A 21,891-nucleotide genomic window follows, 5' to 3' on the forward strand; every position below is an offset into this window, starting at 1 on the left:
CCCATTTTTTTATATCCTTCGGGGACTGTTATTTGATAGATCCCCGGATCTTCAATCACAACCTTCATTTCCCCGGGCTTTTTTACCCGGGAATCTTAGTTCATTGTGGGATGAGGGTGGAGTAATCATGTGAAATTAAATTAAATGCGATGTTACATCTCTAAGATCTTGGCAAAATATTAATATTTGATGAGGATGTATATATATGTATATATATATATATAAAATAATAATAATACTTTGGTAAAAGAGGCTGAAAAAAAAGAAGATTGATATTCCACCCAGAGCTATGGACGTAGGGATAACACAAGCCCAAACTCCAACGAAAAACCCCCGAAACAAAGGAATATAGAATCACTAGCAGTTCTGTACACAGCAGGAACGCGACCAGACAGCTCGTCCCCACCTCCCCACTTTCAATGTCAACGTTGATAAAGGTATGATGTGGTGACTCGTGATGGGCTTAGACGCTAAGTTTGGATAATCACACCTTTGCGGCCCATCGCTTCTTCAATATGGAACCCAAAGACGAGCCGGTAGAGGTCACGGAGCCAGGAGTACTGGCCACTTTGCAGCATTGCCTGGCATGCATGCGCGACATCAATGGCACCCACCCGGGCTTGCAGACCAACGCTTCTGAAAGCCGGGTCAAACGCCACAACCTTTCTATAATTCTTCAATAACGACGTCTGCCACGCCGCGGAGCCAAATGCATCCGAGGGAAGTGACTTCACAAAAGACGAGAGATTCTGCTTCCCGCCCCGTTGATAACCACTAATGATGGCAGCCTTGGTGATCAGAATCTTTAGTCGCGTAAGATTTGGATCTTCCGAGATAGTGGTCACCGTGTTGGCCGAGGATACCGTGTGACCGGATGACCGGGACTGCTCCGAAATACTGGATGCATTGGATGACCACTTGGTATGAGGGTTATTATGCCCGTTCCCATACCCCAATACGAGTATATTGGGAATGGGAGCGTCGTCAGGTGAGGCTGTTGCAGTGTCCTCGAATATGGTAGTTGGAGTCTCGGGGTTGCCGAGCTGGCTCATTGGGTCATCACCGAAATCCAGCTCCGACTGCCGTGACGTTTGATGGAACGCTTGAGAGAACGTGGTTTGGCTGGGCCGAGGTGTCCCCCGATCCGAGTTGCGCAAATTATGAAGGGTCCAGCCCTCGCGGAAGAGATCGCAAAGCTCCCAGCAGGCTTGAACCGCAGACCCCAATAACTCTTCGTCTAGTGGCTTCTCCTCCCTCTTGCTCTGACGAATGCTGAACAGCATCTCAGCTAGTGTCCAACATGCACTCAGTAGTGAGTCTGTTTCTGTGATGCGAGTGCGCTGCTTCATGAGACGATGGCACAAGGTAATATAGAAATCCAAGGTTCTTTCGCGGAAGGCATCGGGAAGATTCCGGTCGTGAGTATTGTAAAGATGGTTATTCAATTCAAAGCTCACTCGTAATACCGAGTCAGATAGGTCAGTGTCGCGAATACGGGCTTCAAACAGTGCCTGGCAGAAATCTCGACAGAGATCAAGAGTCGGATGGATTTGCGATGCGTAGTCGTCATCCCGTGTGTCATAAAGCTTCTGGCAAAGTCTCCAACATGACCGCCATGCATCCTCTTGCATGTCGTCATTGTGGGATTTGAGGAGACGTTCTCGGTGGATATAACTAAGATTGGCCAGCGTATTGCATAGCGTCCAGCACTCGTCGAGAGCAGCCCTTAGGGCATTGATTTCAGCCTCTTTGCTGGTGAGTCCTGGATAAAAATCAGTTTTATTTCCTAGGGCTCAAATGCATTTGCGTTCATGGTTATACCTTCAGGGATATCTTTGGAAGAGGGTCAGCAAGGGCTATCATGGATCAAAGCATGACTTGAAAGAAATCGGCTATAGTACCTTGTAAGCTACTTGAACGAGTGCGTCTCTCAAATTCTTCAAACTCATGTCTTGTTTGTGCACGTGGTGTCGCTCGCTCGGTACAGTCGTTGTCGAGACTGAGGGATGTTGTCAACGGAGGCGGCGATATTGGACTATTGCCGAACTGTATGGATAATGTTCATTTAGCGTCATATATAAACGGGTGAGGCCTATGATGAAAATACCTTTCTCGGCCTTGTAGGTACATTGATTATATCGGTTTGCTCATCCGAACTGACTGATGGCGACTGTGACTCCTCTGTGCCCTTGAGAGTGGGGTGCATTGGCGCCTAGGTAGATTCATCATTAGTCAACACGGCAACAGTGCTGGTGGGAATCGTACAAAATCACCAAATCCTGGCGGAGCATGTATCACCGACTGCGGAGCTTCATCGTCATCCGATCTTGTGTTGTTTCCCACATGATTTGGGTATTCGGTTTGGATCTATATAGTGTGAGCCGAGCCGAAATGTATACCCCGCAAACTGTACACACTGTAAGCTCTGGTTGGGGAGGAACCCCAGATCCACGTATAGGTTCGGGAGAGCTATCATCTCCGTTTGAATCGTCGCAATTATCACAATCATCGCAATCCTCCTCATTGGCCGAGGCCCCCGATAAGCTGTTTATCGGCTCGGGAGCGGAGAAGTGGGAACTCTCATTCCCATCGACGATCCCATCAAGAGACCTGTTTACGCATCAGCGATGCTCTTAGAGCAACCAGTAATTGTCTTACATTGAAGCCGAGCGTGGAGAATAGTAAGCCGGGCTTGTGGCGTTGACACGGTATGGTAGGACAGATAGCGGCGACCTGACGGCCATGGCCGAATGTATAAGGGATATAAGAAAACAAAGCTCAAGTGAAGGAAGAAAAAAAAAGATGGGGGGAGCAACACTTGAAGGAGCTGAGCCCGGTCCCTTATCGCTTACCTAGCGCATACTACACGTGATATCTGTTTCTTTAATACATCTTCATACTTCGGATGGTTAGGATGGGAGGAGGGTATATCAGATATGGCGCTGAATTTGGAGCCCCCATTTGACATGGACAGTATCATCATATGCAAATTGAGGGTCAATTGCAGAAAGAAAGACCTTGGGCATTGTATACTGTGAAGCAATTGTATAACTATTATTGTAATGCATCTTCGCTCTCTGATTGGCTGGAACTGATGGAAGCGCTTTTGTCCTGGATGCGGTATAGTCATGATACAGCTCCCCTCGATATGAGTGGTTGATGGAGGTCGAGATGCATGTTCATCACGGCGCCTATTTGACCCCTCGGGTAGGAATTTAGGAATTTAAGAACTTTAGAACTTGGGAATTGGATTTTGTGCTTCAGATTGCACAGACGCCTTTGGTTTAATCCCAAGATCAATAAGAAAATCAGTAGAAACCAACAGCGCATGCCTATGAAACTGGGAATAAATATACGTTAGGGTTTACTACAGATCTAGAATGGGTCTCGAGCTGTTGAGGTCAAATCGGATGTTTCCAAGCGGGGAATTTGCCGTTTATATCTGTTTATATCGGGTTAGACTGCTAGGAACAACGCACCCAATGTATACATTGTGCAAGCGTACTAATCTACCTTATATATATTGTACATATTTACTTTCCAAGGGAAAATCAACCTGGTCATTGCTAGGATCATGAAGATGGCCCGAATGTCCCAGTATGCTAGAGAATCAATCTACTCTGTATGTCCAACAGCAACGACTATACTTCTAATCAACGGAGGACCATGATGCACGAGAGAAATCGGCTACAACAGTGGTTTTTCAAAGGGGCAAACAACCAAGCAGTGGCGGTTGGGTAAAAACAGGGTAGGGTTGGGCTACAAATGGTGCTTTCTCACTATCGGTGGGTCAGAGTGCAAGCCGCTGAGCTGTGGATTCATTGAAGATAATAATAACCAAAACGCAAATACCTCCTTTGACGCCATATGTGTAAAGTGCAACGCCGCCCTAAATGCAAATACCAGAAGAAACACCTGTGAGGAACTTCGTCCCATCTCTAGTGGAGCCTGGGTCACCCGTCGCATCTCAAACCACTTCACTGCACCCAGAGAAATCCAAAACTGGCAGCAATTGAATGTGGAGACCAGCCAAAACCAATGACCTCGTCATTAAGCTTAAGATGCTGGTGTTTCTTCTTTTGCAAACTTGAATATGCCCCCAATGTTTTCTGGCTGACAGAACGTAAAAAGTCGGCCTAGCCCCTGGCCCCGTAGTAGGGGAGAATGGGTATTTGTGTGATTTTGTGACAGGAAAGCCTTGGCTTGAGTCGATGACAGGTTTGACTCGTGACTCGTGTGAGAAATTGATTGGCTTATACTTGAGCCTTGGAGCGATCTTTCTCGGCGGAATTGTAACTGTACAAAATGAGCAACTATCACTAGGGTCCCAAAATAACAAGGGACGTACCGGAGAAGTTTCTCGATCAGATCAACGTGGGTCATGATCATTCGCCGGCAGCAGTACCGTCTGCAGCCAAGCTGGTCCATAGCGTCACTGTAAAAGAGTTCATTAGCCACAGACAGATGTGATAGACTGGAGACTACCATACCCGTCTGGAACACCATCGTCCAAAAGCTGCAGGTAACGCTCCCAGAGGTCACCGACAACCTGTAATCGGGAGTTTAGCAAAGGATGATACATTCACGGACTCAAAAACAGCTGCTTACCTTGCCACAGGAGAAACAACGGACGGGGATAATCATTTCGGCGGCTCAACCTAGGAGATGATTTGGAGAATGAGAAAATGAATAAACAATGTTCGATTAGAGGTGAATGATGTCGCTTTGAGCCAAACTTTTTTTTCCCGCGAAGATTGAAGGTCGATCTAACCCAATCAGGAGAACTGCGCTTTTCTGCCAAATATCCCCGCCTTAATTTTCCATTGGGAAAAAAAAGTAGACGAACCTGCCATGAATATCCCCAGACTCAAGTCTTTACAACTGTGCCCCAATTTGTAAGAACTATGATTGTCTGAGTCGCACCAACTTACATTTGAACGTCTCTTTTTCTCTTTCTCAACCCTGCTTCACCTGCAAAAATGGCGGCCAATCAGTCAGCACGACAGCAAAAACGATCCCGGCTTAGCGATGCGGCCTCCGAGAAGCCTGCCCGATCAAACGAAGAGCGGTCCAAAAGGCGAAGAGTCTCTGGAGCCAACGAAAATCAAAGCCTGCAGAAAGTCGAGCCAACCGACGGTGTGAAGGAGAGCTCCAATGGCGTTGTCCAGACACAAGATGCCGAGACAAAGCAAAAAAACCCCGCGCCGTGGTCTTTCTCACGTCCCGTTGGCGGCCGTTACAACAATCTAGATCCAATCCTGACTGACGATGAAGCGTGAGAATTCTTCCTGTCAACCGATGGTGAGACAGATTCTGACTTTTTCTATCCTAGATATCTCCTGGTGGGACTCGACACAGCCGTTCAAGTATTCGCAACTTCAACCTCTCGCCTGTCACGTACATTGCAAATGGAGGCTGGCCAGCAGATCATTGGGTTCAGCATTTGCCCCGAGGACCAGGAAAGCCTCTATATTTTCACGTCTTCGGGCTCTATCAGCAAATGGAATTGGAATTCTGGAAAGCGCATCGCACGCTGGGAGACCACCTGTACAACCGTTTCAATGAGCCTAGCCTCTGTGGGAAAAGAAGGAAGCACAACTGCTATCTCTTTCTCTATCATCTCGCCAAAGGATGGAAAAAGACAGATTTCGATCAACACACTGGGGGACAAGAAAATCCAAGGCACCACCGCCCTCGAGACCAGCCAGAAGATCAATAGTATCAAGGTCACCCAGGATGGCCGAGTGATTATCGCCAGTGATGGCAAGCATCTCTTCATGGGCACTACAACCGGCGCAGAGCTTGAAAACCTTGAGACTGTCCAATATACCTGGCGCGAAGCGACCCTTCCTGTCAATGCTACTTGCTTTGACATCCAGGTCCAAGGCTCGGAATCCATCGATCTGGCGGTAGGAGAAAGTGGTGGTTCTATTCTGATTTACCAAAATGTTTTGAATACCCTCTTCGGCAAGGATTTCAGTGATAAAAGGTCTTCGCCCAGGAAGTTGCATTGGCACCGTGGCTCTGTGAACACCGTGCGTTGGTCTAAAGACGGTATGTCTACTTGTATACACATTTTTTTCGAGATAGAGGTTACTCACATTCATCAGGAAACTACATTATCTCGGGTGGCCAGGAGTCGGTCATGGTTCTCTGGCAATTGGACACTGGCCGGAAGCAATTCCTTCCCCACCTTTCCTCCCCTATCTGCAACATCGTCGTCTCCGCCAGCGGCAGCTCATATGTGGTTAAATTGGCCGACAATTCGGTCATGATCTTGTCGACGAGAGAATTGCAACCTCTCACTACCATCACAGGATTGCAGTTATGCCCAGACATGTCAGGCTCTGTGGAATCCTCAAAGGGACCTGTTGTGGCGAAATTGCACCCGCAGCAACCAGAGCGATTGATTGTGGCCGTCCCAGCTTCTCACCAGCTTACTCAAAACCAGCATGGTTCTCAGCCTGCAAATGCGGCTGTGCTTCAGACATATGATATCCGTGCCAACTCCAATATCTCCCGCCAAGCCCTTGCGCGAACCAATGCGACTACTTTGAGCGTCAGCCCCGAAGGGTCTCAAATTGTCGCACCCGATGTTAAATATTTGGATATTGTGCATGATGCAAAATGGCTGGCTACGGTTGATACATGGGCCCCTCATCCTCAGGATGTCGAAGCCCTAGATCGCTCTTCTAATGCTAAATCCACTGCTACCCTCCGCCCGGAGGTCTTTTTGAAGTTCTGGAAGTGGGACGCTTCCTCTGATACATGGGAACTGGTTACACGTGTTGACGGTCCTCATTTCTCCAAGAATCACCACTCAGCTGTACTTGGTCTGGTATCTCGGCCCGGTGCCCATGAGTTTGCAACCCTAGGTGCCGACTCTGTTCTCCGCTTCTGGTGTCCAACTGCGAAATACCGAAGCGGGCTGAAGGCCAAAGATCAACCAGAGCAGCCTCTGAACACGTGGAAGTGCCGTGGTACTGTTGACCTGGAGGGATGTCTCAATTCCACCGACGATTCTCCTCTCGATGCGGCTTGTATGAGTTTCTCCGAGGATGGCTCAGTACTAGCCGTCTGTCTGCCGTCGACATCGGCTGCAAATGACGGTCTAGTTCTCCTGATCGATGCACGAAACTGCTCTGTGCACTACCGACGCACCGGTGTTTTCCTTGGAAACCCCTGCTCAACAAGTTTCCTGGGAAGCCATCTGATCGTCGCTTCTACTCACTCGGTAGCTGTCTGGGACACAGTCGACGATGTTGTCAAGACTATCCAGTCGTCAGACTCTGTGGATTCGCCTGCCGGGAACTCGCAGCTCATTGCCGTGAATGCCAGAACGAAGTCATTGGCAATTGTTACAAGTTCGTCACACAAGAAACGACGCAAGGTTCGATTCCAAATCAAGATCTACGACGTCCCATCCTTCGAGGTAGTCTTCCAGGAAACCCTGCAGACCTCTCCGGTTGCACTACTCTCGGATGCTTATTCTGGTGATTACATTGTCGTTGATTCTGCGGCAACTGTGCAGCGTCTTGGCTGTCTGGACAAGGCTTCCCAAAAGAGCCAGAACAATCAGTCTCGTGATGTGACCGGCCAAATTGACAACGGATTGGCAACTCTCTTCAGCCGGGGACCGGAGAGGCTCCTTGCTCAGTCTGACGATGTGGAGGACTTCTCTGCTCAAACCAAGGGACTGGCTAGTGTATTTGGTGATACTCCATCATTCTCCTTGCCTGCTATTGGAGTCCTTTTCAGGAATGTGGTCCAAACCCTCGGCTCCAACTAAGCTGATGGTTTTGGTGCACGGCGGTTTCTTATTTGGTGCACGGGTGTAGCGGTTGACAGGGATTTTCTGTTTTTGAACATTGGAATTGTGAACAGCGAACAATGTAGTATATGTATATGGTCACCTTAGGTACCCCCCCCCCCCAAANTTATCTTTTACTACACAAGCCCTGGTGGTGCGGACCATCTCGTAATGCGCCCTCGAGTCTACAGATCCCGGATATTGATATTCCCTCAACAATCCAAGGGAAAAAGAACATTGCACGTCAGATGTATCTTATTCATTACAGTCAAATTTCATTTGTGATCCTAAAATGGGGGTAATAACGCTGTTTAGCTAAACCGAATCTACGCCTTGCCAGCAGGGCAGACAGTTCTCAGATCTGTCCCAAGGTGAAATCAAGCAACGCCTTCCTTTCGTGGACATGGGTCAAGTATGCATCCAATTCGTGATCATCGTCGATTGAGAATGGAATCTCATTCCCTTCCTCATCCCTGTCAATGCCCTCGATTCGGGTGATGATTGAATAGGGATACCTGGCGCCGATCAATTGCCGGAGCTCTTCTACCGTTCGTGTGGCTAGTTTTTCGAGCCAGGGCTTTTGGGTTGTTTCTTGCGATTGGTCCTTCGAACCAACCTGGAACCAGACGGGAGTATGTAGTAGTGCGGAGCTGAGCATAGGATCCACATATTCAAAGCCATTGCCTGCGTCGTGGTGTGGATTGGCTGAGAAGGATGGGTCGTTTGCAGCCTGGAGTAATGAAGGGTCAATTTGCATATCGCCAATCTCAGTAGCCGTAATGGGCGCACTGGCCAGCGCCTGAGAGGCTAAAGTACTAATGCCATTGCTGATCTCGTTGCTTAGCATGCTGCCCATAGAGGAGGTTGTCGGGGTTGGGTTTCGAGACTCGGCACGTGCTGAGGATCTCTTACGTGCCGGATCTCGCTTCGTCTGGTCGTCTCGAAGTCTCTTCATGACATCGCGACAGAGTACTTCCAGAGCCTTTAGTTTGTTGCCGTGATCTGGGTCAGCTGGTCCAGGCGCGAGGATTTGCTGAAGTAGCTCCGAGTTCGCAATCCATTGCTCTTTGAGCTCTCTCCAGTGTTCATCACCGGCCTCTAACTTGCTTGTGAAGTGATCCACCTTCAAAGTGTCATAGAATGCATTTCGGATCTGCCGACTTTCTTCCGGGTTGATCCCCAGAGCATTCTTCGCCTCTGCGATTGTCATACGTCTCTCTAGAGTCCGCATTCGTTTGGTAACATCGGTACACACAACATCGAGGGCAAGAGCCTTTGCGTCGCGTTGAGTGGGATCTGTATTAAACACCTGTTGGAGGTGTGGTGATTCTTGGATCAATTTGTCTTTTGCAGCTTGCCATCTCTCAGGACCAGCTGCGGTTTTCTTGATGAAGCCTGCTTCTTCGCAGATTCGCTGGAAATGGTCTCTGGTCTGGCGGTACATAGTGTTGTCCAGGTTGAGATACTGCTTGCTCTCATCGATCGTTGTCTCCGACGGAAAGCGTGGAGGCCCCGGAGGGTCAGCCGGCAGCCCGGCCCATCCTCGAGTTCGACGACGACGTTTACGCGATGCCCAACGTTCTGCACTTTCGGTCTTTAGGCGATCCAGTCGCTCTTGGCGTTTTGCGATGACCTCTGGTGAGAGAGCGGGGGACTCGGTGGTTGGGCGTTCAGTATCTGGTTGTGTAGGGAGAGAATGTGGATCATCGAGTGCGCTTTCGACCTTGTATACTTCCTGTTGCAAGGCGAGTAGGCCCTCATCCTCCGGTGGGACAGCTTGTTCCTCAACATTTGACTGTGACTTCATTCCGTTGGGGACTCGCAGCAGCCAGCGATTCTTTGCGCGCACTCGCATTAATTCCCTCTCTTTAATCTCGAAGCCTTCATCATTCAACATGCGAAGCATATCCCGTTGGCTTGTGTTCCGTTCCCAAAGCTGTTTGACTCGGGCGACGAGCTCGATATTTTTGTGCGCTGGATTTTGTTTCGACGGAAAGCCCCATCGTTTGAACTGAGTTTGAAAGGCACGTTTGCTAGAGAAGTGACAAAATTCAATTGGTGTTCAATAGATAAAAAGCAAGGATATATACACTTACCTTGGCGCAAACTGACAGGCAGTTCGCATGTAGTCCATGATCTCCTCCAACGCCTTCTTTTCCTGAATGTACATTTGGAAGCATATTTCCCGCTTTCCAGACCAATCGTACACCATGATGAAGGAGACGCTCCCCTCCGTGGAGGCGCGTCTGTTGAAAGAAATAGGGAGAGCTGGAGGATGTGGAGCTTATCAGGCGGTTGTTGTCGCTGCTGTGCGCCGTAGTCTTTGGGGAAATTTGGGGAAGACGCGGAGAGCGCAGTTTTGGCACGTGACTACAATGATATCCATATCCCTGGACAACATTGACCACATTTGACGTTTACATTTACAGACAATTGAATAATAGTATGAATTTCATTTCATAATTTGGTTGGGTACCATTGGGAAATCATATCCCACATTTCTCGTTTCCCATGCATAAAAAAATGCCCTCGGAAGTGCCATGTCCCTATCTCTAGGACACTCGACCTGCGATTGCCTAGAGATGGCAAACGCATGCGTTGCAAAGACAGCAATCCAGACGCCGTGTATCCTGCTCATATTGAGCGATATCCCCATGAAGGTGCAAAAAAAAACTCCTAGGTCAAACACCAGGGGAACAATCAAATCGCTCGCTCATTGGAAGTATGAACTTGGAACAAAAAGCAAAGGGGTGAAACAAAGGAAAAAACATAAGAAATAAAAAAAAAAGAAATAAAAAGGACGAAAGATGTCAGAATCAATGAAGTTTCTTGATCTTTCGTCGCAATTTGAACACTCGAGTTCGAAGCCAGGTCATGAAGAGAACCCATGTGCTTTTGGATTGGGATTTCCATGAAGCCGACGGTTTTTCGCTCCCATGCACAATGGATCTTTGGGGCTTCTCAGAGATCTCCTCTCTGGACTGCACAGGAGACTCAAGATCTTCCGACGTGTGTCGTTTCAAGCGACGTCGGGAGCCCCTCTCTTCGGCTTTGATCTGCTGTTTTTCAAGTCGACGGTTTTTAGCGGCCTCTTTTTCCTCGAATGCCTGACGGGCAGCCTGAACTGTAGCGGCACGAGAAATGGGATCGGTGCTAGTTCGGGTTCGGGATCGGAAAACGAAGTCGAGAGATGTTCTAGACATCGGAGATGTAGTACCATCAGTCTCCCGGGAGTACCCAAAGGACGGTCGACTAGTCACATTGGTTTGTGAAATCCCAGGGAGACGGGTGAAAGAATCATCTTGGATCTGCAATGACAGCCGGGGTAGGCTTGGGCCTGAAGAGGTACGAGTTTCTTGGATAGATGCAGGTTCCGAGTCGGGGCTTTCATCCAATTCTTCGCTATCATGGCTCGACTCCTCGTAGGACTGGCCCAGTGGTGGAGTGTACGCCCGAGGGGTCTGTCGCATGGGATGCACGTACTGTGATCCGGGCTTGCTCGCAGTTGAGCCTGAGCCATTTGAGAACTGAGATGTTCCACTAGTGGATCGGTTGTGAAGACCGGAAGGTGTTCTCTTGTAAGTCACACCTGCGAGGGACTCGCTGCGTGGGTGCTCCCGCTCGAAGTTCATGTAAATGCCCAACCCCTCTTGTTCGGTGGATGATCGGGAAAGATCGATTGAGGTCGACGGTGCATCATCCCGGGAGAGTTTCCGTAGGATGGGCTTGATATGAACCTTGGATTTCATAGATTTGCTTTTGTGAGAGCGAGAGTCGAGAGCTTCGGAGGATATGTTGTGGTCGGAAGCATTCATCAACTGCTGTTCCGAGTTCCACGGTTGTTCGCCCGGTGTGGCATCATGCATGGCCATGCTTGAAGCCATGGAGCTGCGCTTTTTGAGGTTGACAGGAGAATAAGAGTGGTCGGCAACATCGGAAAAGGAGAATTGATCTTGGGAGTTGTTGATATCTCGAGACGGAAAGATGTGATAGGAGGCAGCCCGCCCAGTTTCAATGCCTGGTCTCGCCTTTGTAGGACGCTGAAGTGATCCAGACTCCCCCGCTAGTCGGTTTTTCATGACGGGAAAGGTCGACTCACGGGAGTATGAATCGTCGGCGCGTGCCATGGTGGGAACCTCTTAAGTCACAGCTTTTTAGTAACGAACTGTGTGATGCATGATTGTCAACGCCAGCTGAATGAGAACCAGAATATGGGCAGAATTCAAGACCGAGGATGAGTGGGGAAACGAGGAAAGGGGAGATCGTAAGAGATCCCAAGGAATAGTAATCAAGAGGGGCGCATCAGCGCATCAGCACATCAGCGGGGAAATGGAAGATTAAGATAAGCGCTTATGGCGGGAGAGATAAAGGATGTGACATTTGCAGTAGAGAGTATTGGAAGAGTAGAAGAGAGAGGGGGAGAGAGAGAGAGAGAGAGAGAGAGAGAGAGATAGAAAAGAAGTAACTCAGCAATAGAAGAAAGAGAATAGAATCGAGAGATATGTAAGTTCCATCAGGAAAAAGGAGACGGCGGTGAAACCGGAGACAGACGGGATCGAGACCGCATGCGGCTTTGACTTGTTCTCTCCTATTTCTCTCCCCTCTCCTCTCCTGATTTATTGCCCCTTATACTCCATATTTTATCCCCTTTCTCCTATTATTGGATCTTCCAATTCCTTCTATTTCTTCTAGTCTGTCTAGTCTGTCTAGTTTGATTAGTTCGTTTAGTTTGATTAGTTTGTGTACTCCATAGTTCATCTAGTCTCATCTTATTTTAATTTAATCCCCCTATACTCCGTAATGTAATCCACCTAGTCCATAGCCCCATTTACACGATATTCCCTTATGATACATTGATGTATTCAAATACGTATACGTACATGTACGTATACGGGGTACGTATCTATACGTGTATATACTTACCCGTGCCAAGGAAATGCCAAGACCTACAAGCCAAGGCCCATGATCTATCTCCCCCCACCGAGTGTTTGACATTCTGTGTTGTACATGGTGGGGTTGACTATTTTGATCTCTTTTCTTTCTTTCTCTTATTTTCTTGTCTGTTTTTCTTTCCTTCTTTTCCTCTTCTCTTCTTTCTTGCACATACAAAATATACCCAAAATTGTACCATTCTCAACCATGGGTCTGTCTTTTCAGAACCTGGGGTTGTCCCTGTTGATTCTGATCGCTTTCTCCGGTCAGGCCTATGCATTTGGCGCTGGTAACATTGCCTCTCTTTCCCGCCTTGAAGGTCAAAACTGGCGCCATGGAGATATTGAGGATGCCCTTCTGACTCTTTATATGGCCAGAGTCGCCGGTGGTAAGAAATTTGGCAAGTTGGACGTGAAGCGCGTTTACTTCGGTAACTGGTTGCGTGATTACAGCCAAGCTGTCGATGTGGGCACCGTCAAATATGTTAGTGCCGAAGCCATCCGTATCCTACTCTGGGTGCTAGGCTTCATGAGCTTTGGGTGAGTCGTGAAAGTGGATATCGAGAGTATTGACATTTCGCTGACACCCATGAAAGATACGGAACCAGAGAGTTTGAGGTTACAACGGAACGCCTAGGATGTTATCAACCTACGGAGCATATCGATAACCCCCTGGGATACGCCACGGGCGAGGATGCGCGTGACTACGATCGTCGACTGCGTGGCCCCGTCGACGAAGAGCGAGAGCTTTCAGTGGACCCCCGCACCGGTATGAAGTTCGATCACCCAGTGGTCGATATTAGACTAACACAAACGGAATCACAGGCTTGAAACACTACATTGCAACGGAGGACCTTGGTATCGACACCTCGGCGGCGTTGATTCGCCGTGTGCTCGGTCGATCAATTCAGATGGGCCGTCGTTATGGCCAATCCAGGAACAAGGACGACCTATATGAAGCTCTACGACTGTTGGGCACTGGATTGCACTGCCTGGAAGATTACGCTGCCCACTCCAACTACACTGAGCTCAGTCTGATTGAACTAGGAGAGGCAGAGGTCTTCCCTCACGTCGGACGCGACACCAAACTGCAGGTCAACGGTGTCGATGACGAGGTCTATCCAATCGTGACTGGTACCTTTGGCGGAGTGGATTTCTTCCATTCTGTACTGGGAGAGTTGACTGATAAAACAATGCAGTCTGAAATTGAGTCCTTGGAAAATGTTGTCGCCCAATCGGAGAACCAGGATTCCTCTGAGAGTTTCTTACAGACTCTATTGAGCAAGATTCCCGATGGTCTACTTGGTGACAGCAATGACCAAACCGGCCAGATGGATGACTTCAAGTCAAAGGCAGATGAAGCCAAACATGACGGCGAGAACGTCAATCCTCGTGAACCTGAAGAGTGGACTCTCTACCTGAATAATGTTCAGAAGCAGATCTACCCAGTCCTCGAGTGGCACGACAACCTGTTGAAACAAATCAATGCGGCCATCGAAAAGATCCCAATCTTGCCTGACCTGATTGAGCAAATCCAGGATCAAATCACCCTTTTCGTCTTCTCTATTTTAGCTCCTTATGTTCTTCCCATTATCAAGCAGGTCAAGTCCGAGCTTGAAACCGGTTCATCCGAAGTGATCCAGAGCAGTCGGGAGCAACAGCACGTCGTGTTCAACGATGATGACTGCTCAAACCCGACTCACTCAATGCTCTCAAAAGACCACTTCTCAAACATTCTGAATGAGCCCGCTGGTCGTATTGCATCAGCTGTTGTCAAATGGACGGTTCCTCAGCTCATGTCATGCTGGGACGATGAGGATGCCGATATCGACCGAACTCTTGACAGAATTATTTCTGGTGTTTTCCATCACCCTGCTCTTCGTGAGTCTGGGCATGATGGAGCTGCTGATATGCATCAAATCATGTTCTCCACGGTCGAGAAGTGGTGGAGCGAAAAGAATGACGAGGAGCGTGATATCCTCCGCGAGCAGCTGAGCCGCGATGGTGTCCTTGAAGGCAGGAACCATAAAGACGGCGTGCAAGATTGCGGACATGGATGTGGCAAGCCGCTCGCTCTTCCTAAGTCCCACGGCAGCTCTGGTGAAGGCCAAGGGTCAGGTGGCTCCAGTGGTTCCGGTATTGAGAACCTTGCCGCCGAGGCTGTGGGAGGAGGTGCATTTGGCGGTATACTCGGTGGACTCGTAGGAGGTATGGGCTCTTTGCTTCTCAATAACAGCGGGTCAAAGCCTGGTCGAGAGAGCCCAGAGCCTCAGAACTATGACAGTGGGAATTCTTACCAGAGTCGACCCCAACATGAGAGCCACGAGCAATATGGCGGGGATTCGTTCAGTCAAATGCAGCCCCCTCACCAGAGTGGATATGGACAACCAATTGAACCAAGCTACGGAGGATACGGTCAGCCCCTGGTTCATCACGAAGAATACCGTCCTCGTCCCGACGGATACGAATATCAAAGTGAAACTGTCTATCAACAACCACCTCCGCGCCGTGATGAGTACTCTGGCTACGCACCTCCAGCGGAGAACTTCCGCCGCGAGGAGCACCACCAATACCAGTCGGAAAGCCGGGGTTACTACCAGGAGCAGACACAGGAGACCTACCAAAGTGGCCAATCTGAATATCAGCGTACAGAGACACACTATGGATACGGAGGCCCACCTCACCGTGAGGAATATGGACAGTAAGTTAACTTAATTATCTGTTATTGGGTAGCATCTTATATTGACCGCAACATACAGGGAGTCCTCTGGATATGGTAGACCGCAGCCTGGCTACAATGAATTTGAGAATTCTGGCTATAGGCCCCAGGAGGGATATGGGCAGCGAGAGGGTGGTGATGGATACCGCGCCGAGCGACAATATGAGAGTGAGGAGCGCCCCAGGTATCATTCGGGCTCTCGTAGTGGGGGCAGCGATGAGGAACGTTCTCACCGACACCACCGACACCACCATCATCACCATGAACGGTCTGGTTCGGATTCGGATTAGGTAGTCTCAGCAGTGCCCCGAATATAGTGGTGAGGTTAGTGACAGATCCTATCAAAATGGATGACGACACAGGCATCTACCATTCCTTAACCTCTCCGGGAGCCGGTTGTTCGGTGCGAACAACCTTGTCGCAGTTGAGCAGGCGGAGTGGATCAAGAGCCAATTTCAGCTATAAAATGTAGATATGAGGATTAGTTATGTGCTCCATGGGCGTATAAAAGGGTATAGTTGGATTTGGAGGTTGAATGAGAATCTACGTCAAGACTTACCCGGCGCATTGTGTCAACTGTAGTTTCACCCAACTCGTGCTCGAGATAGTCTCGCTTGACGAGACCGACACCGTGCTCTCCGGTGACAGTGCCCTCCATCTCCACAGCGCGTTTCACCATGCGGTGCACGACTCCCTCGGCTATTTTCTTCTCACTGTCGCTGAAGAGGATGATCGCTGTCGGCTGTTAATACATGTTGAGTGGATTTGGGGTATGTCGAAATCAAGGGAATAGCTTACCATGGAAGTTGCCATCTCCAACATGGCCACAGATTCCGGCTAACAAGCCGTTTTTGGTCATATCTTCCTTGGTTGCCTCCATAATATCGGGCAACTTGCTCATCGGGACTGCGACATCGGTCGTCCAGACGTGATCGTCCGGGTTCTTTTTCATCGCCATGACACTCCACAATGCCTGTTTGCGAGCACTCCAGAGTTCTGCCATTTCAGCTTTGCCACGGGCAAACTCGAAGGTATTGCCCGAAGTTCGAGACACAATCTTCTGCACCATACCAATCTGTTCCTTAACCGCATTTGGGGTACCAGTGAACTTGAAGAACAGGGTAGGAGACTCCTTCCACTGACGGCTGGTAGTCTTACTGGCATTGATACACTTCATCTGGATATCATCCAGAATCTCAACGCCAGCGACAGGGATACCAGCCTCCACCACATGGGTCACACACTCAGCAGCATTCTGAATGGTGCCAAAACTTGCGACAGCGACATTCTCACTCTGGGGCTTGACCGTCAGCTTCAAGGTCGCTTCCGTTACCAGACCAAGAGTGCCTTCGCTACCAATAAAGAGCTTAGTTAAGTCATAACCGGCACTAGACTTCCTCGGCCGCTGCCGGGTCTTGATAATAGTACCATCAGCGAGGACCACAGTGAGTGACAGCACCCACTCACGCATTGTCCCGTACCGGTAGGCATTAGTTCCCGAGCATCCTGTTCCGACCATCCCACCAATCATCGCACCAGGACCAGGGTCTGGTGGGAAGAAAAGGCCATCCTTGGCGATCTCCTCGTTCAACTCCTCCCATCCAACAGCAGGCTGAACAACAACATCCAAGTCACGCTTGTGGAGCTCCAATATACGGTCCATACGACGGAAATCCACGCACACGCCGCCTCTCGTAGAAGCAAAATGGCCCTCCAAACTCGTGCCGCCGGAGTACGGGGTAACGGGGATAACGCGCTGGTGGCAGACCTTCATGATGCGCGAGACCTCCTCGGTACTTGACGGGTAGAGGATCAAGAAGGGCTTCTCGTCCTCTTTCTGGGAGTAGGATGACCAATCGGATCCGGCATGCGATTCCAAGTCGCCACTTGCAGTCGAGACATTTTCCTTGCCCAAGATCTCGACGAAATCAGCCCACGCGGCTTGGAGATTGGAGGGAGAGACGTTGTGTTTGGGAGCCTCGATCTCAGAGAGGGGAGTCGTGGATGAAGAGGGCAGAGCTGCGGGCTTGATGGATCCGAGGTAGTAAGCACCAGTTGAGAAGAAAACCAAAGCTACAGCGCGATTGCAGATTTAGTTAGCCAACGACCTATCCAGAGGAAAATGCAAGATTATCTCGGCATCGCATACCGAAGACCAGGGCGGCAGAGCGACCTGCGGGGGACTGGGTCTGATATTGAGCAAATTTCTCTTGTTCGGCACGCTCGCGCTTCAGACGCTGCTGGGTGCTTTCGTATAGTTGACTCTTGAATGATTGGTTTTCCTTGGCTTGCTTAGCCGAGGATGCGAAATGGCGCAGGAGGCGGGGTGATGGTCGAGTCCGAAGACTGCGCACCCCTAAGGCGAGGGCATTAAAGACCATTGCGATGTGTAGAAGAGGTGAAGCTCTCAAAGCTTTCGAAAGCTGCCAGAGAGCTGTAGCTTTCAGAGAAGAGCGAGAGGAGGACGGACCGAGTTCCGGGGGGTCTTGGCATCCGGGCCGATACTTTTTTTCAGTGGGGAGTATACATAGAGGTATTCAGTATATAATCGTGGATAATAGTATCTTATATTGGTTTATATTGGTTTATATGGGTTTATATGGGTTTATTATGTTATATATATCATCCCATTTCTTATATCCAAGCACTATATATACTATATATTATATATATGCTCCGTACGGAGTATATATCTCCTATCTGAATTATACGTCACTTGACCAAAAAGTGGTGGGTCACATGGCCTATATATTCCAAAGTTATTGCCTCTTGTGAATTCACAGAGGAAAGATAATCCCGACAGTCCACCGGTTAATATCATCGCGGCTAAAAAAGAGAAAAAAAAAAACAGTGGCCGATCCACATCGAAGTGGAACTTGTCTGGACCTGCGGGGAGCTCTGCGTTGTTCGGTTCAATTCAATTCGACTGCATTCTCCCGGTTCATATCCCTTTTCTCCTACTTTCTCTCTATATATTCTACTAGTATTGCCCCGGTAGAATCTCTGTCTTTCTCATATTCCCCTCTCTATTGAACCCCCGCATTGTTGCCGATTTCCCCGGAATTCCCACCGTTACTCTACATACACAATGGCCGCAGCTCAGGTAGGACCTAACTCAAACACCGAAAACGACATAGGTTTAACAGTCACATAGAACCTTTCATTCGTCCTTCAGGGCATCCATAAGGTCAAGTTTGAAGACCGCCCGGTTCCCGAGCTGAAGAACCCCCACGATGTTATCATCAACGTTAAGTACACCGGTATCTGCGGCAGTGATGTATGTACTATGCTCTGGAAACAGTATGCCCAAGACTAAACGATCCCCGTAACAGGTGCACTACTGGGAACACGGCTCGATTGGTTCATTCGTTGTAAAAGACCCCATGGTCCTCGGACACGAGTCGGCAGGTATCATCAGCCAAGTCGGATCAGCTGTCAAGACCCTAAAGGTGGGTGACCGGGTCGCCATGGAGCCTGGAACCTCCTGCCGCCGATGCGAGCCCTGCAAGGCCGGAAAATACAACCTGTGTGAGGACATGCGTTTCGCCGCGACCCCGCCCTATGATGGCACCCTCGCCAAGTACTATGTTCTCCCCGAGGACTTCTGCTACAAGCTTCCCGAACATATCTCCCTACAGGAGGGTGCGCTTATGGAGCCTCTCGGTGTTGCAGTGCACATTGTACGCCAAGCCGGCGTCAGCCCGGGTCAGTCGGTGGTGGTATTCGGTGCCGGCCCCGTGGGCTTGCTATGCTGCGCCGTGGCGACCGCGTTTGGCGCCTCCAAGGTCATCGCCGTAGATATCCAGCAGCAGCGTCTTGACTTTGCCAAGGACTACGCCACAACATCGACCTTTATGCCCGGCAAGGTTGCAGCCACTGAGAACGCCGAGCGCCTGAGAGAAGAGAATGGGCTCGGCGCGGGCGCCGATGTGGCGATTGATGCTTCGGGCGCTGAGCCTTCCGTGCACACGGGCATCCATGTTCTGCGCAACGGAGGCACATACGTGCAGGGTGGTATGGGCCGCAGCGAGATCCAGTTCCCCATCATGGCGGCTTGCTCCAAGGAGCTGACCATCAAGGGTAGCTTCCGGTATGGGAGCGGAGACTACAAGCTTGCCGTTGGGCTGGTTTCCTCCGGCAAGGTCGATGTTAAGAAGCTGATCACCGGCACGGTCAAGTTCGACCAAGCTGAGCAGGCCTTTATTGAAGTCAAGGCTGGCAAGGGCATTAAGACCTTGATTGCCGGTATTGATGTGTAAATTCCGTTATAGAAACGAAACATTGGGGTTCAACGGGGCGTCTTTTTTTGATATAATTTGTTAAGCAAGTTTTGAACGAGAGATGAATCAAAAGTTAATATGCAATTACTCTCCTCTTGGAGGTCTGAGCTGTTGGGTAAATAAAGTAATATATAGAAATGATGAAGGTCAACGAAGGGGTATCGTGCAGTGTAGTAAAACGAAGGACCAAATCAAAACAGAAAAAGAAACCAATGTATCTAGGGTGATAGCACAATTATACTAACAACACCCTTGATTTGGGCGACTTCCAGAGCCCAAGCGGAAAACATCTTCCCATTCCCTCATCCCGCTCTTCCAGTTGGGTGTGCCAGGAGCTTTGCCTTTTCGTCGGGGAGTTCTGCGCTGGAGGGGCACGGAATTATCATCTAACGTCGCCCGACTTCTGATGCTCGAAGCGTCGCTGCCACCATATAGACCTCCATCCCCGTACTGGATGCCACTCTGTGGGTCATCGGGGTCGATCTCACCGAGCTCGATCTTGGTCAGGATAATACGCGCCAGCCGATTAAAGACTTCCTCCACGCCATCCCCCGTCAGAGCTGAGATCTCCACAGCGACGGGTATATTTGACTTAGCAGCCCAGTGGGATGTCTCCTCGGAGCTAACCTCTCTGCCTTCCGAGGCACGAGTAGCAGTCAACCTGGTCCCCGTCCCCATCAGGCTGGTCGAGCGAATCGACCCATTTATATCCCAGGGGATAGATGACTGTCTGCTGGAAGTACTAGACGGAGTCGGAGGCGGGCGGGAGTTATCTTCGAAATCGGACTGGGCATCGGAGGTCAGGTCGGCTTTATTCCCGGCCAGGATGACAGATAAGTTCGGGGAAGCGAGAGCGCGGGCGTCCATGAGGAAGGTCGGGAGGGAGGTGAAGGAAGCATAGGAAGCGACATCGTAGATAAGAATTGCACCTGCTGCGCCGCGATAGTATGATCTTGAGACGGATCGAAAGCGTTCTGTGCCTGCTGTATCCCAAAGTTGGAGTTTGATGCGTCTCCGGCGCGACCCCGTGCCGAGTTTCACGATGCGCGAGGCAAACTCTACGCCGATGGTCTGAGAGGAGAGTACTCGCCCTGGAGGAAAGATATGTCAGCGCAAGAGAGAGAGAGAGAGAGAGAGAGAGGTAGAGCGAGGGTCCACGGGTGGGTTGTACATTCATCTTTCACGAAGCGGTGTAGTACACAAGATCTGTAATTCAAGGATCCGATGTCAGCAGATGACCTAAGCTTGTATGTACCGTATTGATATAGTTGGTACTTACTTTCCAGCACCGCTTGGGCCTAGGAGGATGACTTTGGCAAGGTAATCGTACATGCTCCCCAGTTCCTAGTATTGCATTAGCGGTCTCCCGGGGGGTTAGGGGTAGGATATTCACGTACCTGGTCTGGGAGCGAGGAAGTGGAAGAGGCATTTGAAAGACCTCTTTGACGTGCCATGAGAGACCGTAGGGAAATAAGTGATTGGGGGGTTGGGAGAATATGAGAGAGAAAGATAGCTTGGACTTGGGGGGGGGGAAAGCTGTTGGGTGCCCGACCGGGTGATCTCCCACTATCACTTTACTACTATCATCTATTAACTAGTTATTAACTAGTTATATTAAGTATCAACTAGTGAAATAGTTCTATTGGAAATAGGTTTATCATTTGATTGTATGGCTATTGCATTTGAAATACTCCGTACAGTTGAAATATAAAGCTCTAGTCATCTTTTTATAGAAAGAAGTGCCCAGTTACCCAATTATTAGAGCACTCTTTGACTTAAACAAGGCGCACTCATCTTAATCTATAGGATCAGACTGTCTCTTCTATAACAAAGGATAGAGAGTTTCTCTCACCGACTTTGGGGCAAGGGTCATTTTAATTAGTTCAGTGGATAACGGGCGTATGTAGATTGAGATTGGTTTTTGGAGTAATTTGGAGTAATATACGGAGTATACGGAGTATAGTGGGCGCAGAATGAGGCTAAGCAGGTATATGTTGTAATATACGAACTGGAAGACTTGAAGAAATAAGTTTTATGTCATATAATTATGCTCTACGTACATTTGCATGTGGAGAAACAGGGGTTAAAGATCTACAAGTTTCTGACTAGGTACATATGTACGGAGTACTCCGTACATATGTATATATCTCT

General features: G+C 49.3%; 9 protein-coding genes across 9 annotated transcripts; 3 read left to right on the forward strand and 6 right to left on the reverse strand.

Annotated features, from left to right (window-relative positions):
* Window positions 1-470: 470 nt before the first annotated feature.
* Window positions 471-2,744, reverse strand: PEX2_088740 (uncharacterized protein; the record flags this gene model as incomplete). Its single annotated transcript, XM_016746144.1, has 6 exons — window positions 471-1,762; window positions 1,902-2,046; window positions 2,108-2,212; window positions 2,266-2,367; window positions 2,418-2,610; window positions 2,659-2,744. The coding sequence occupies 6 exons, from the start codon at window positions 2,742-2,744 to the stop codon at window positions 471-473; spliced, it is 1,923 nt and encodes a 640-aa protein (XP_016601482.1).
* A 1,509-nt stretch (window positions 2,745-4,253) lies between these two features.
* PEX2_088750 (DNA-directed RNA polymerase core subunit RPB10) lies at window positions 4,254-4,644 on the reverse strand (the record flags this gene model as incomplete). The annotated part of the gene is made up of 4 exons (XM_016746145.1): window positions 4,254-4,296; window positions 4,349-4,435; window positions 4,491-4,549; window positions 4,609-4,644. 4 exons carry the CDS (start codon window positions 4,642-4,644, stop codon window positions 4,254-4,256), a joined length of 225 nt encoding a protein of 74 aa, XP_016601483.1.
* Window positions 4,645-4,979: 335 nt separating this feature from the next.
* PEX2_088760 (WD repeat protein) lies at window positions 4,980-7,789 on the forward strand (the record flags this gene model as incomplete). Its single annotated transcript, XM_016746146.1, has 3 exons — window positions 4,980-5,275; window positions 5,333-6,054; window positions 6,111-7,789. 3 exons carry the CDS (start codon window positions 4,980-4,982, stop codon window positions 7,787-7,789), a joined length of 2,697 nt encoding a protein of 898 aa, XP_016601484.1.
* Window positions 7,790-8,165: 376 nt separating this feature from the next.
* Window positions 8,166-9,980, reverse strand: PEX2_088770 (Clr5 domain-containing protein; the record flags this gene model as incomplete). The annotated part of the gene is made up of 2 exons (XM_016746147.1): window positions 8,166-9,843; window positions 9,907-9,980. The coding sequence occupies 2 exons, from the start codon at window positions 9,978-9,980 to the stop codon at window positions 8,166-8,168; spliced, it is 1,752 nt and encodes a 583-aa protein (XP_016601485.1).
* A 646-nt stretch (window positions 9,981-10,626) lies between these two features.
* On the reverse strand, window positions 10,627-11,937 carry PEX2_088780 (uncharacterized protein; the record flags this gene model as incomplete). Its single annotated transcript, XM_016746148.1, has 1 exon — window positions 10,627-11,937. One exon carries the CDS (start codon window positions 11,935-11,937, stop codon window positions 10,627-10,629), a length of 1,311 nt encoding a protein of 436 aa, XP_016601486.1.
* Window positions 11,938-12,949: 1,012 nt separating this feature from the next.
* Window positions 12,950-15,750, forward strand: PEX2_088790 (Het-C domain-containing protein; the record flags this gene model as incomplete). The annotated part of the gene is made up of 4 exons (XM_016746149.1): window positions 12,950-13,281; window positions 13,338-13,510; window positions 13,567-15,442; window positions 15,501-15,750. 4 exons carry the CDS (start codon window positions 12,950-12,952, stop codon window positions 15,748-15,750), a joined length of 2,631 nt encoding a protein of 876 aa, XP_016601487.1.
* Window positions 15,751-15,826: 76 nt separating this feature from the next.
* Window positions 15,827-17,841, reverse strand: PEX2_088800 (FAD-binding oxidoreductase; the record flags this gene model as incomplete). The annotated part of the gene is made up of 4 exons (XM_016746150.1): window positions 15,827-15,919; window positions 16,020-16,195; window positions 16,259-17,533; window positions 17,610-17,841. 4 exons carry the CDS (start codon window positions 17,839-17,841, stop codon window positions 15,827-15,829), a joined length of 1,776 nt encoding a protein of 591 aa, XP_016601488.1.
* Window positions 17,842-18,548: 707 nt separating this feature from the next.
* Window positions 18,549-19,719, forward strand: PEX2_088810 (NAD(P)-dependent alcohol dehydrogenase; the record flags this gene model as incomplete). The annotated part of the gene is made up of 3 exons (XM_016746151.1): window positions 18,549-18,563; window positions 18,615-18,737; window positions 18,793-19,719. The coding sequence occupies 3 exons, from the start codon at window positions 18,549-18,551 to the stop codon at window positions 19,717-19,719; spliced, it is 1,065 nt and encodes a 354-aa protein (XP_016601489.1).
* Window positions 19,720-19,980: 261 nt separating this feature from the next.
* Window positions 19,981-21,194, reverse strand: PEX2_088820 (putative Ras family GTPase (Rab4b); the record flags this gene model as incomplete). The annotated part of the gene is made up of 4 exons (XM_016746152.1): window positions 19,981-20,831; window positions 20,912-20,946; window positions 21,020-21,084; window positions 21,138-21,194. The coding sequence occupies 4 exons, from the start codon at window positions 21,192-21,194 to the stop codon at window positions 19,981-19,983; spliced, it is 1,008 nt and encodes a 335-aa protein (XP_016601490.1).
* Between the last annotated feature and the right edge of the window lie 697 nt (window positions 21,195-21,891).

This window comes from Penicillium expansum, assembly GCF_000769745.1.
Source record: "Penicillium expansum strain MD-8 chromosome Unknown contig296, whole genome shotgun sequence".
Taxonomy (NCBI): Eukaryota; Fungi; Ascomycota; class Eurotiomycetes; order Eurotiales; family Aspergillaceae; genus Penicillium; species Penicillium expansum.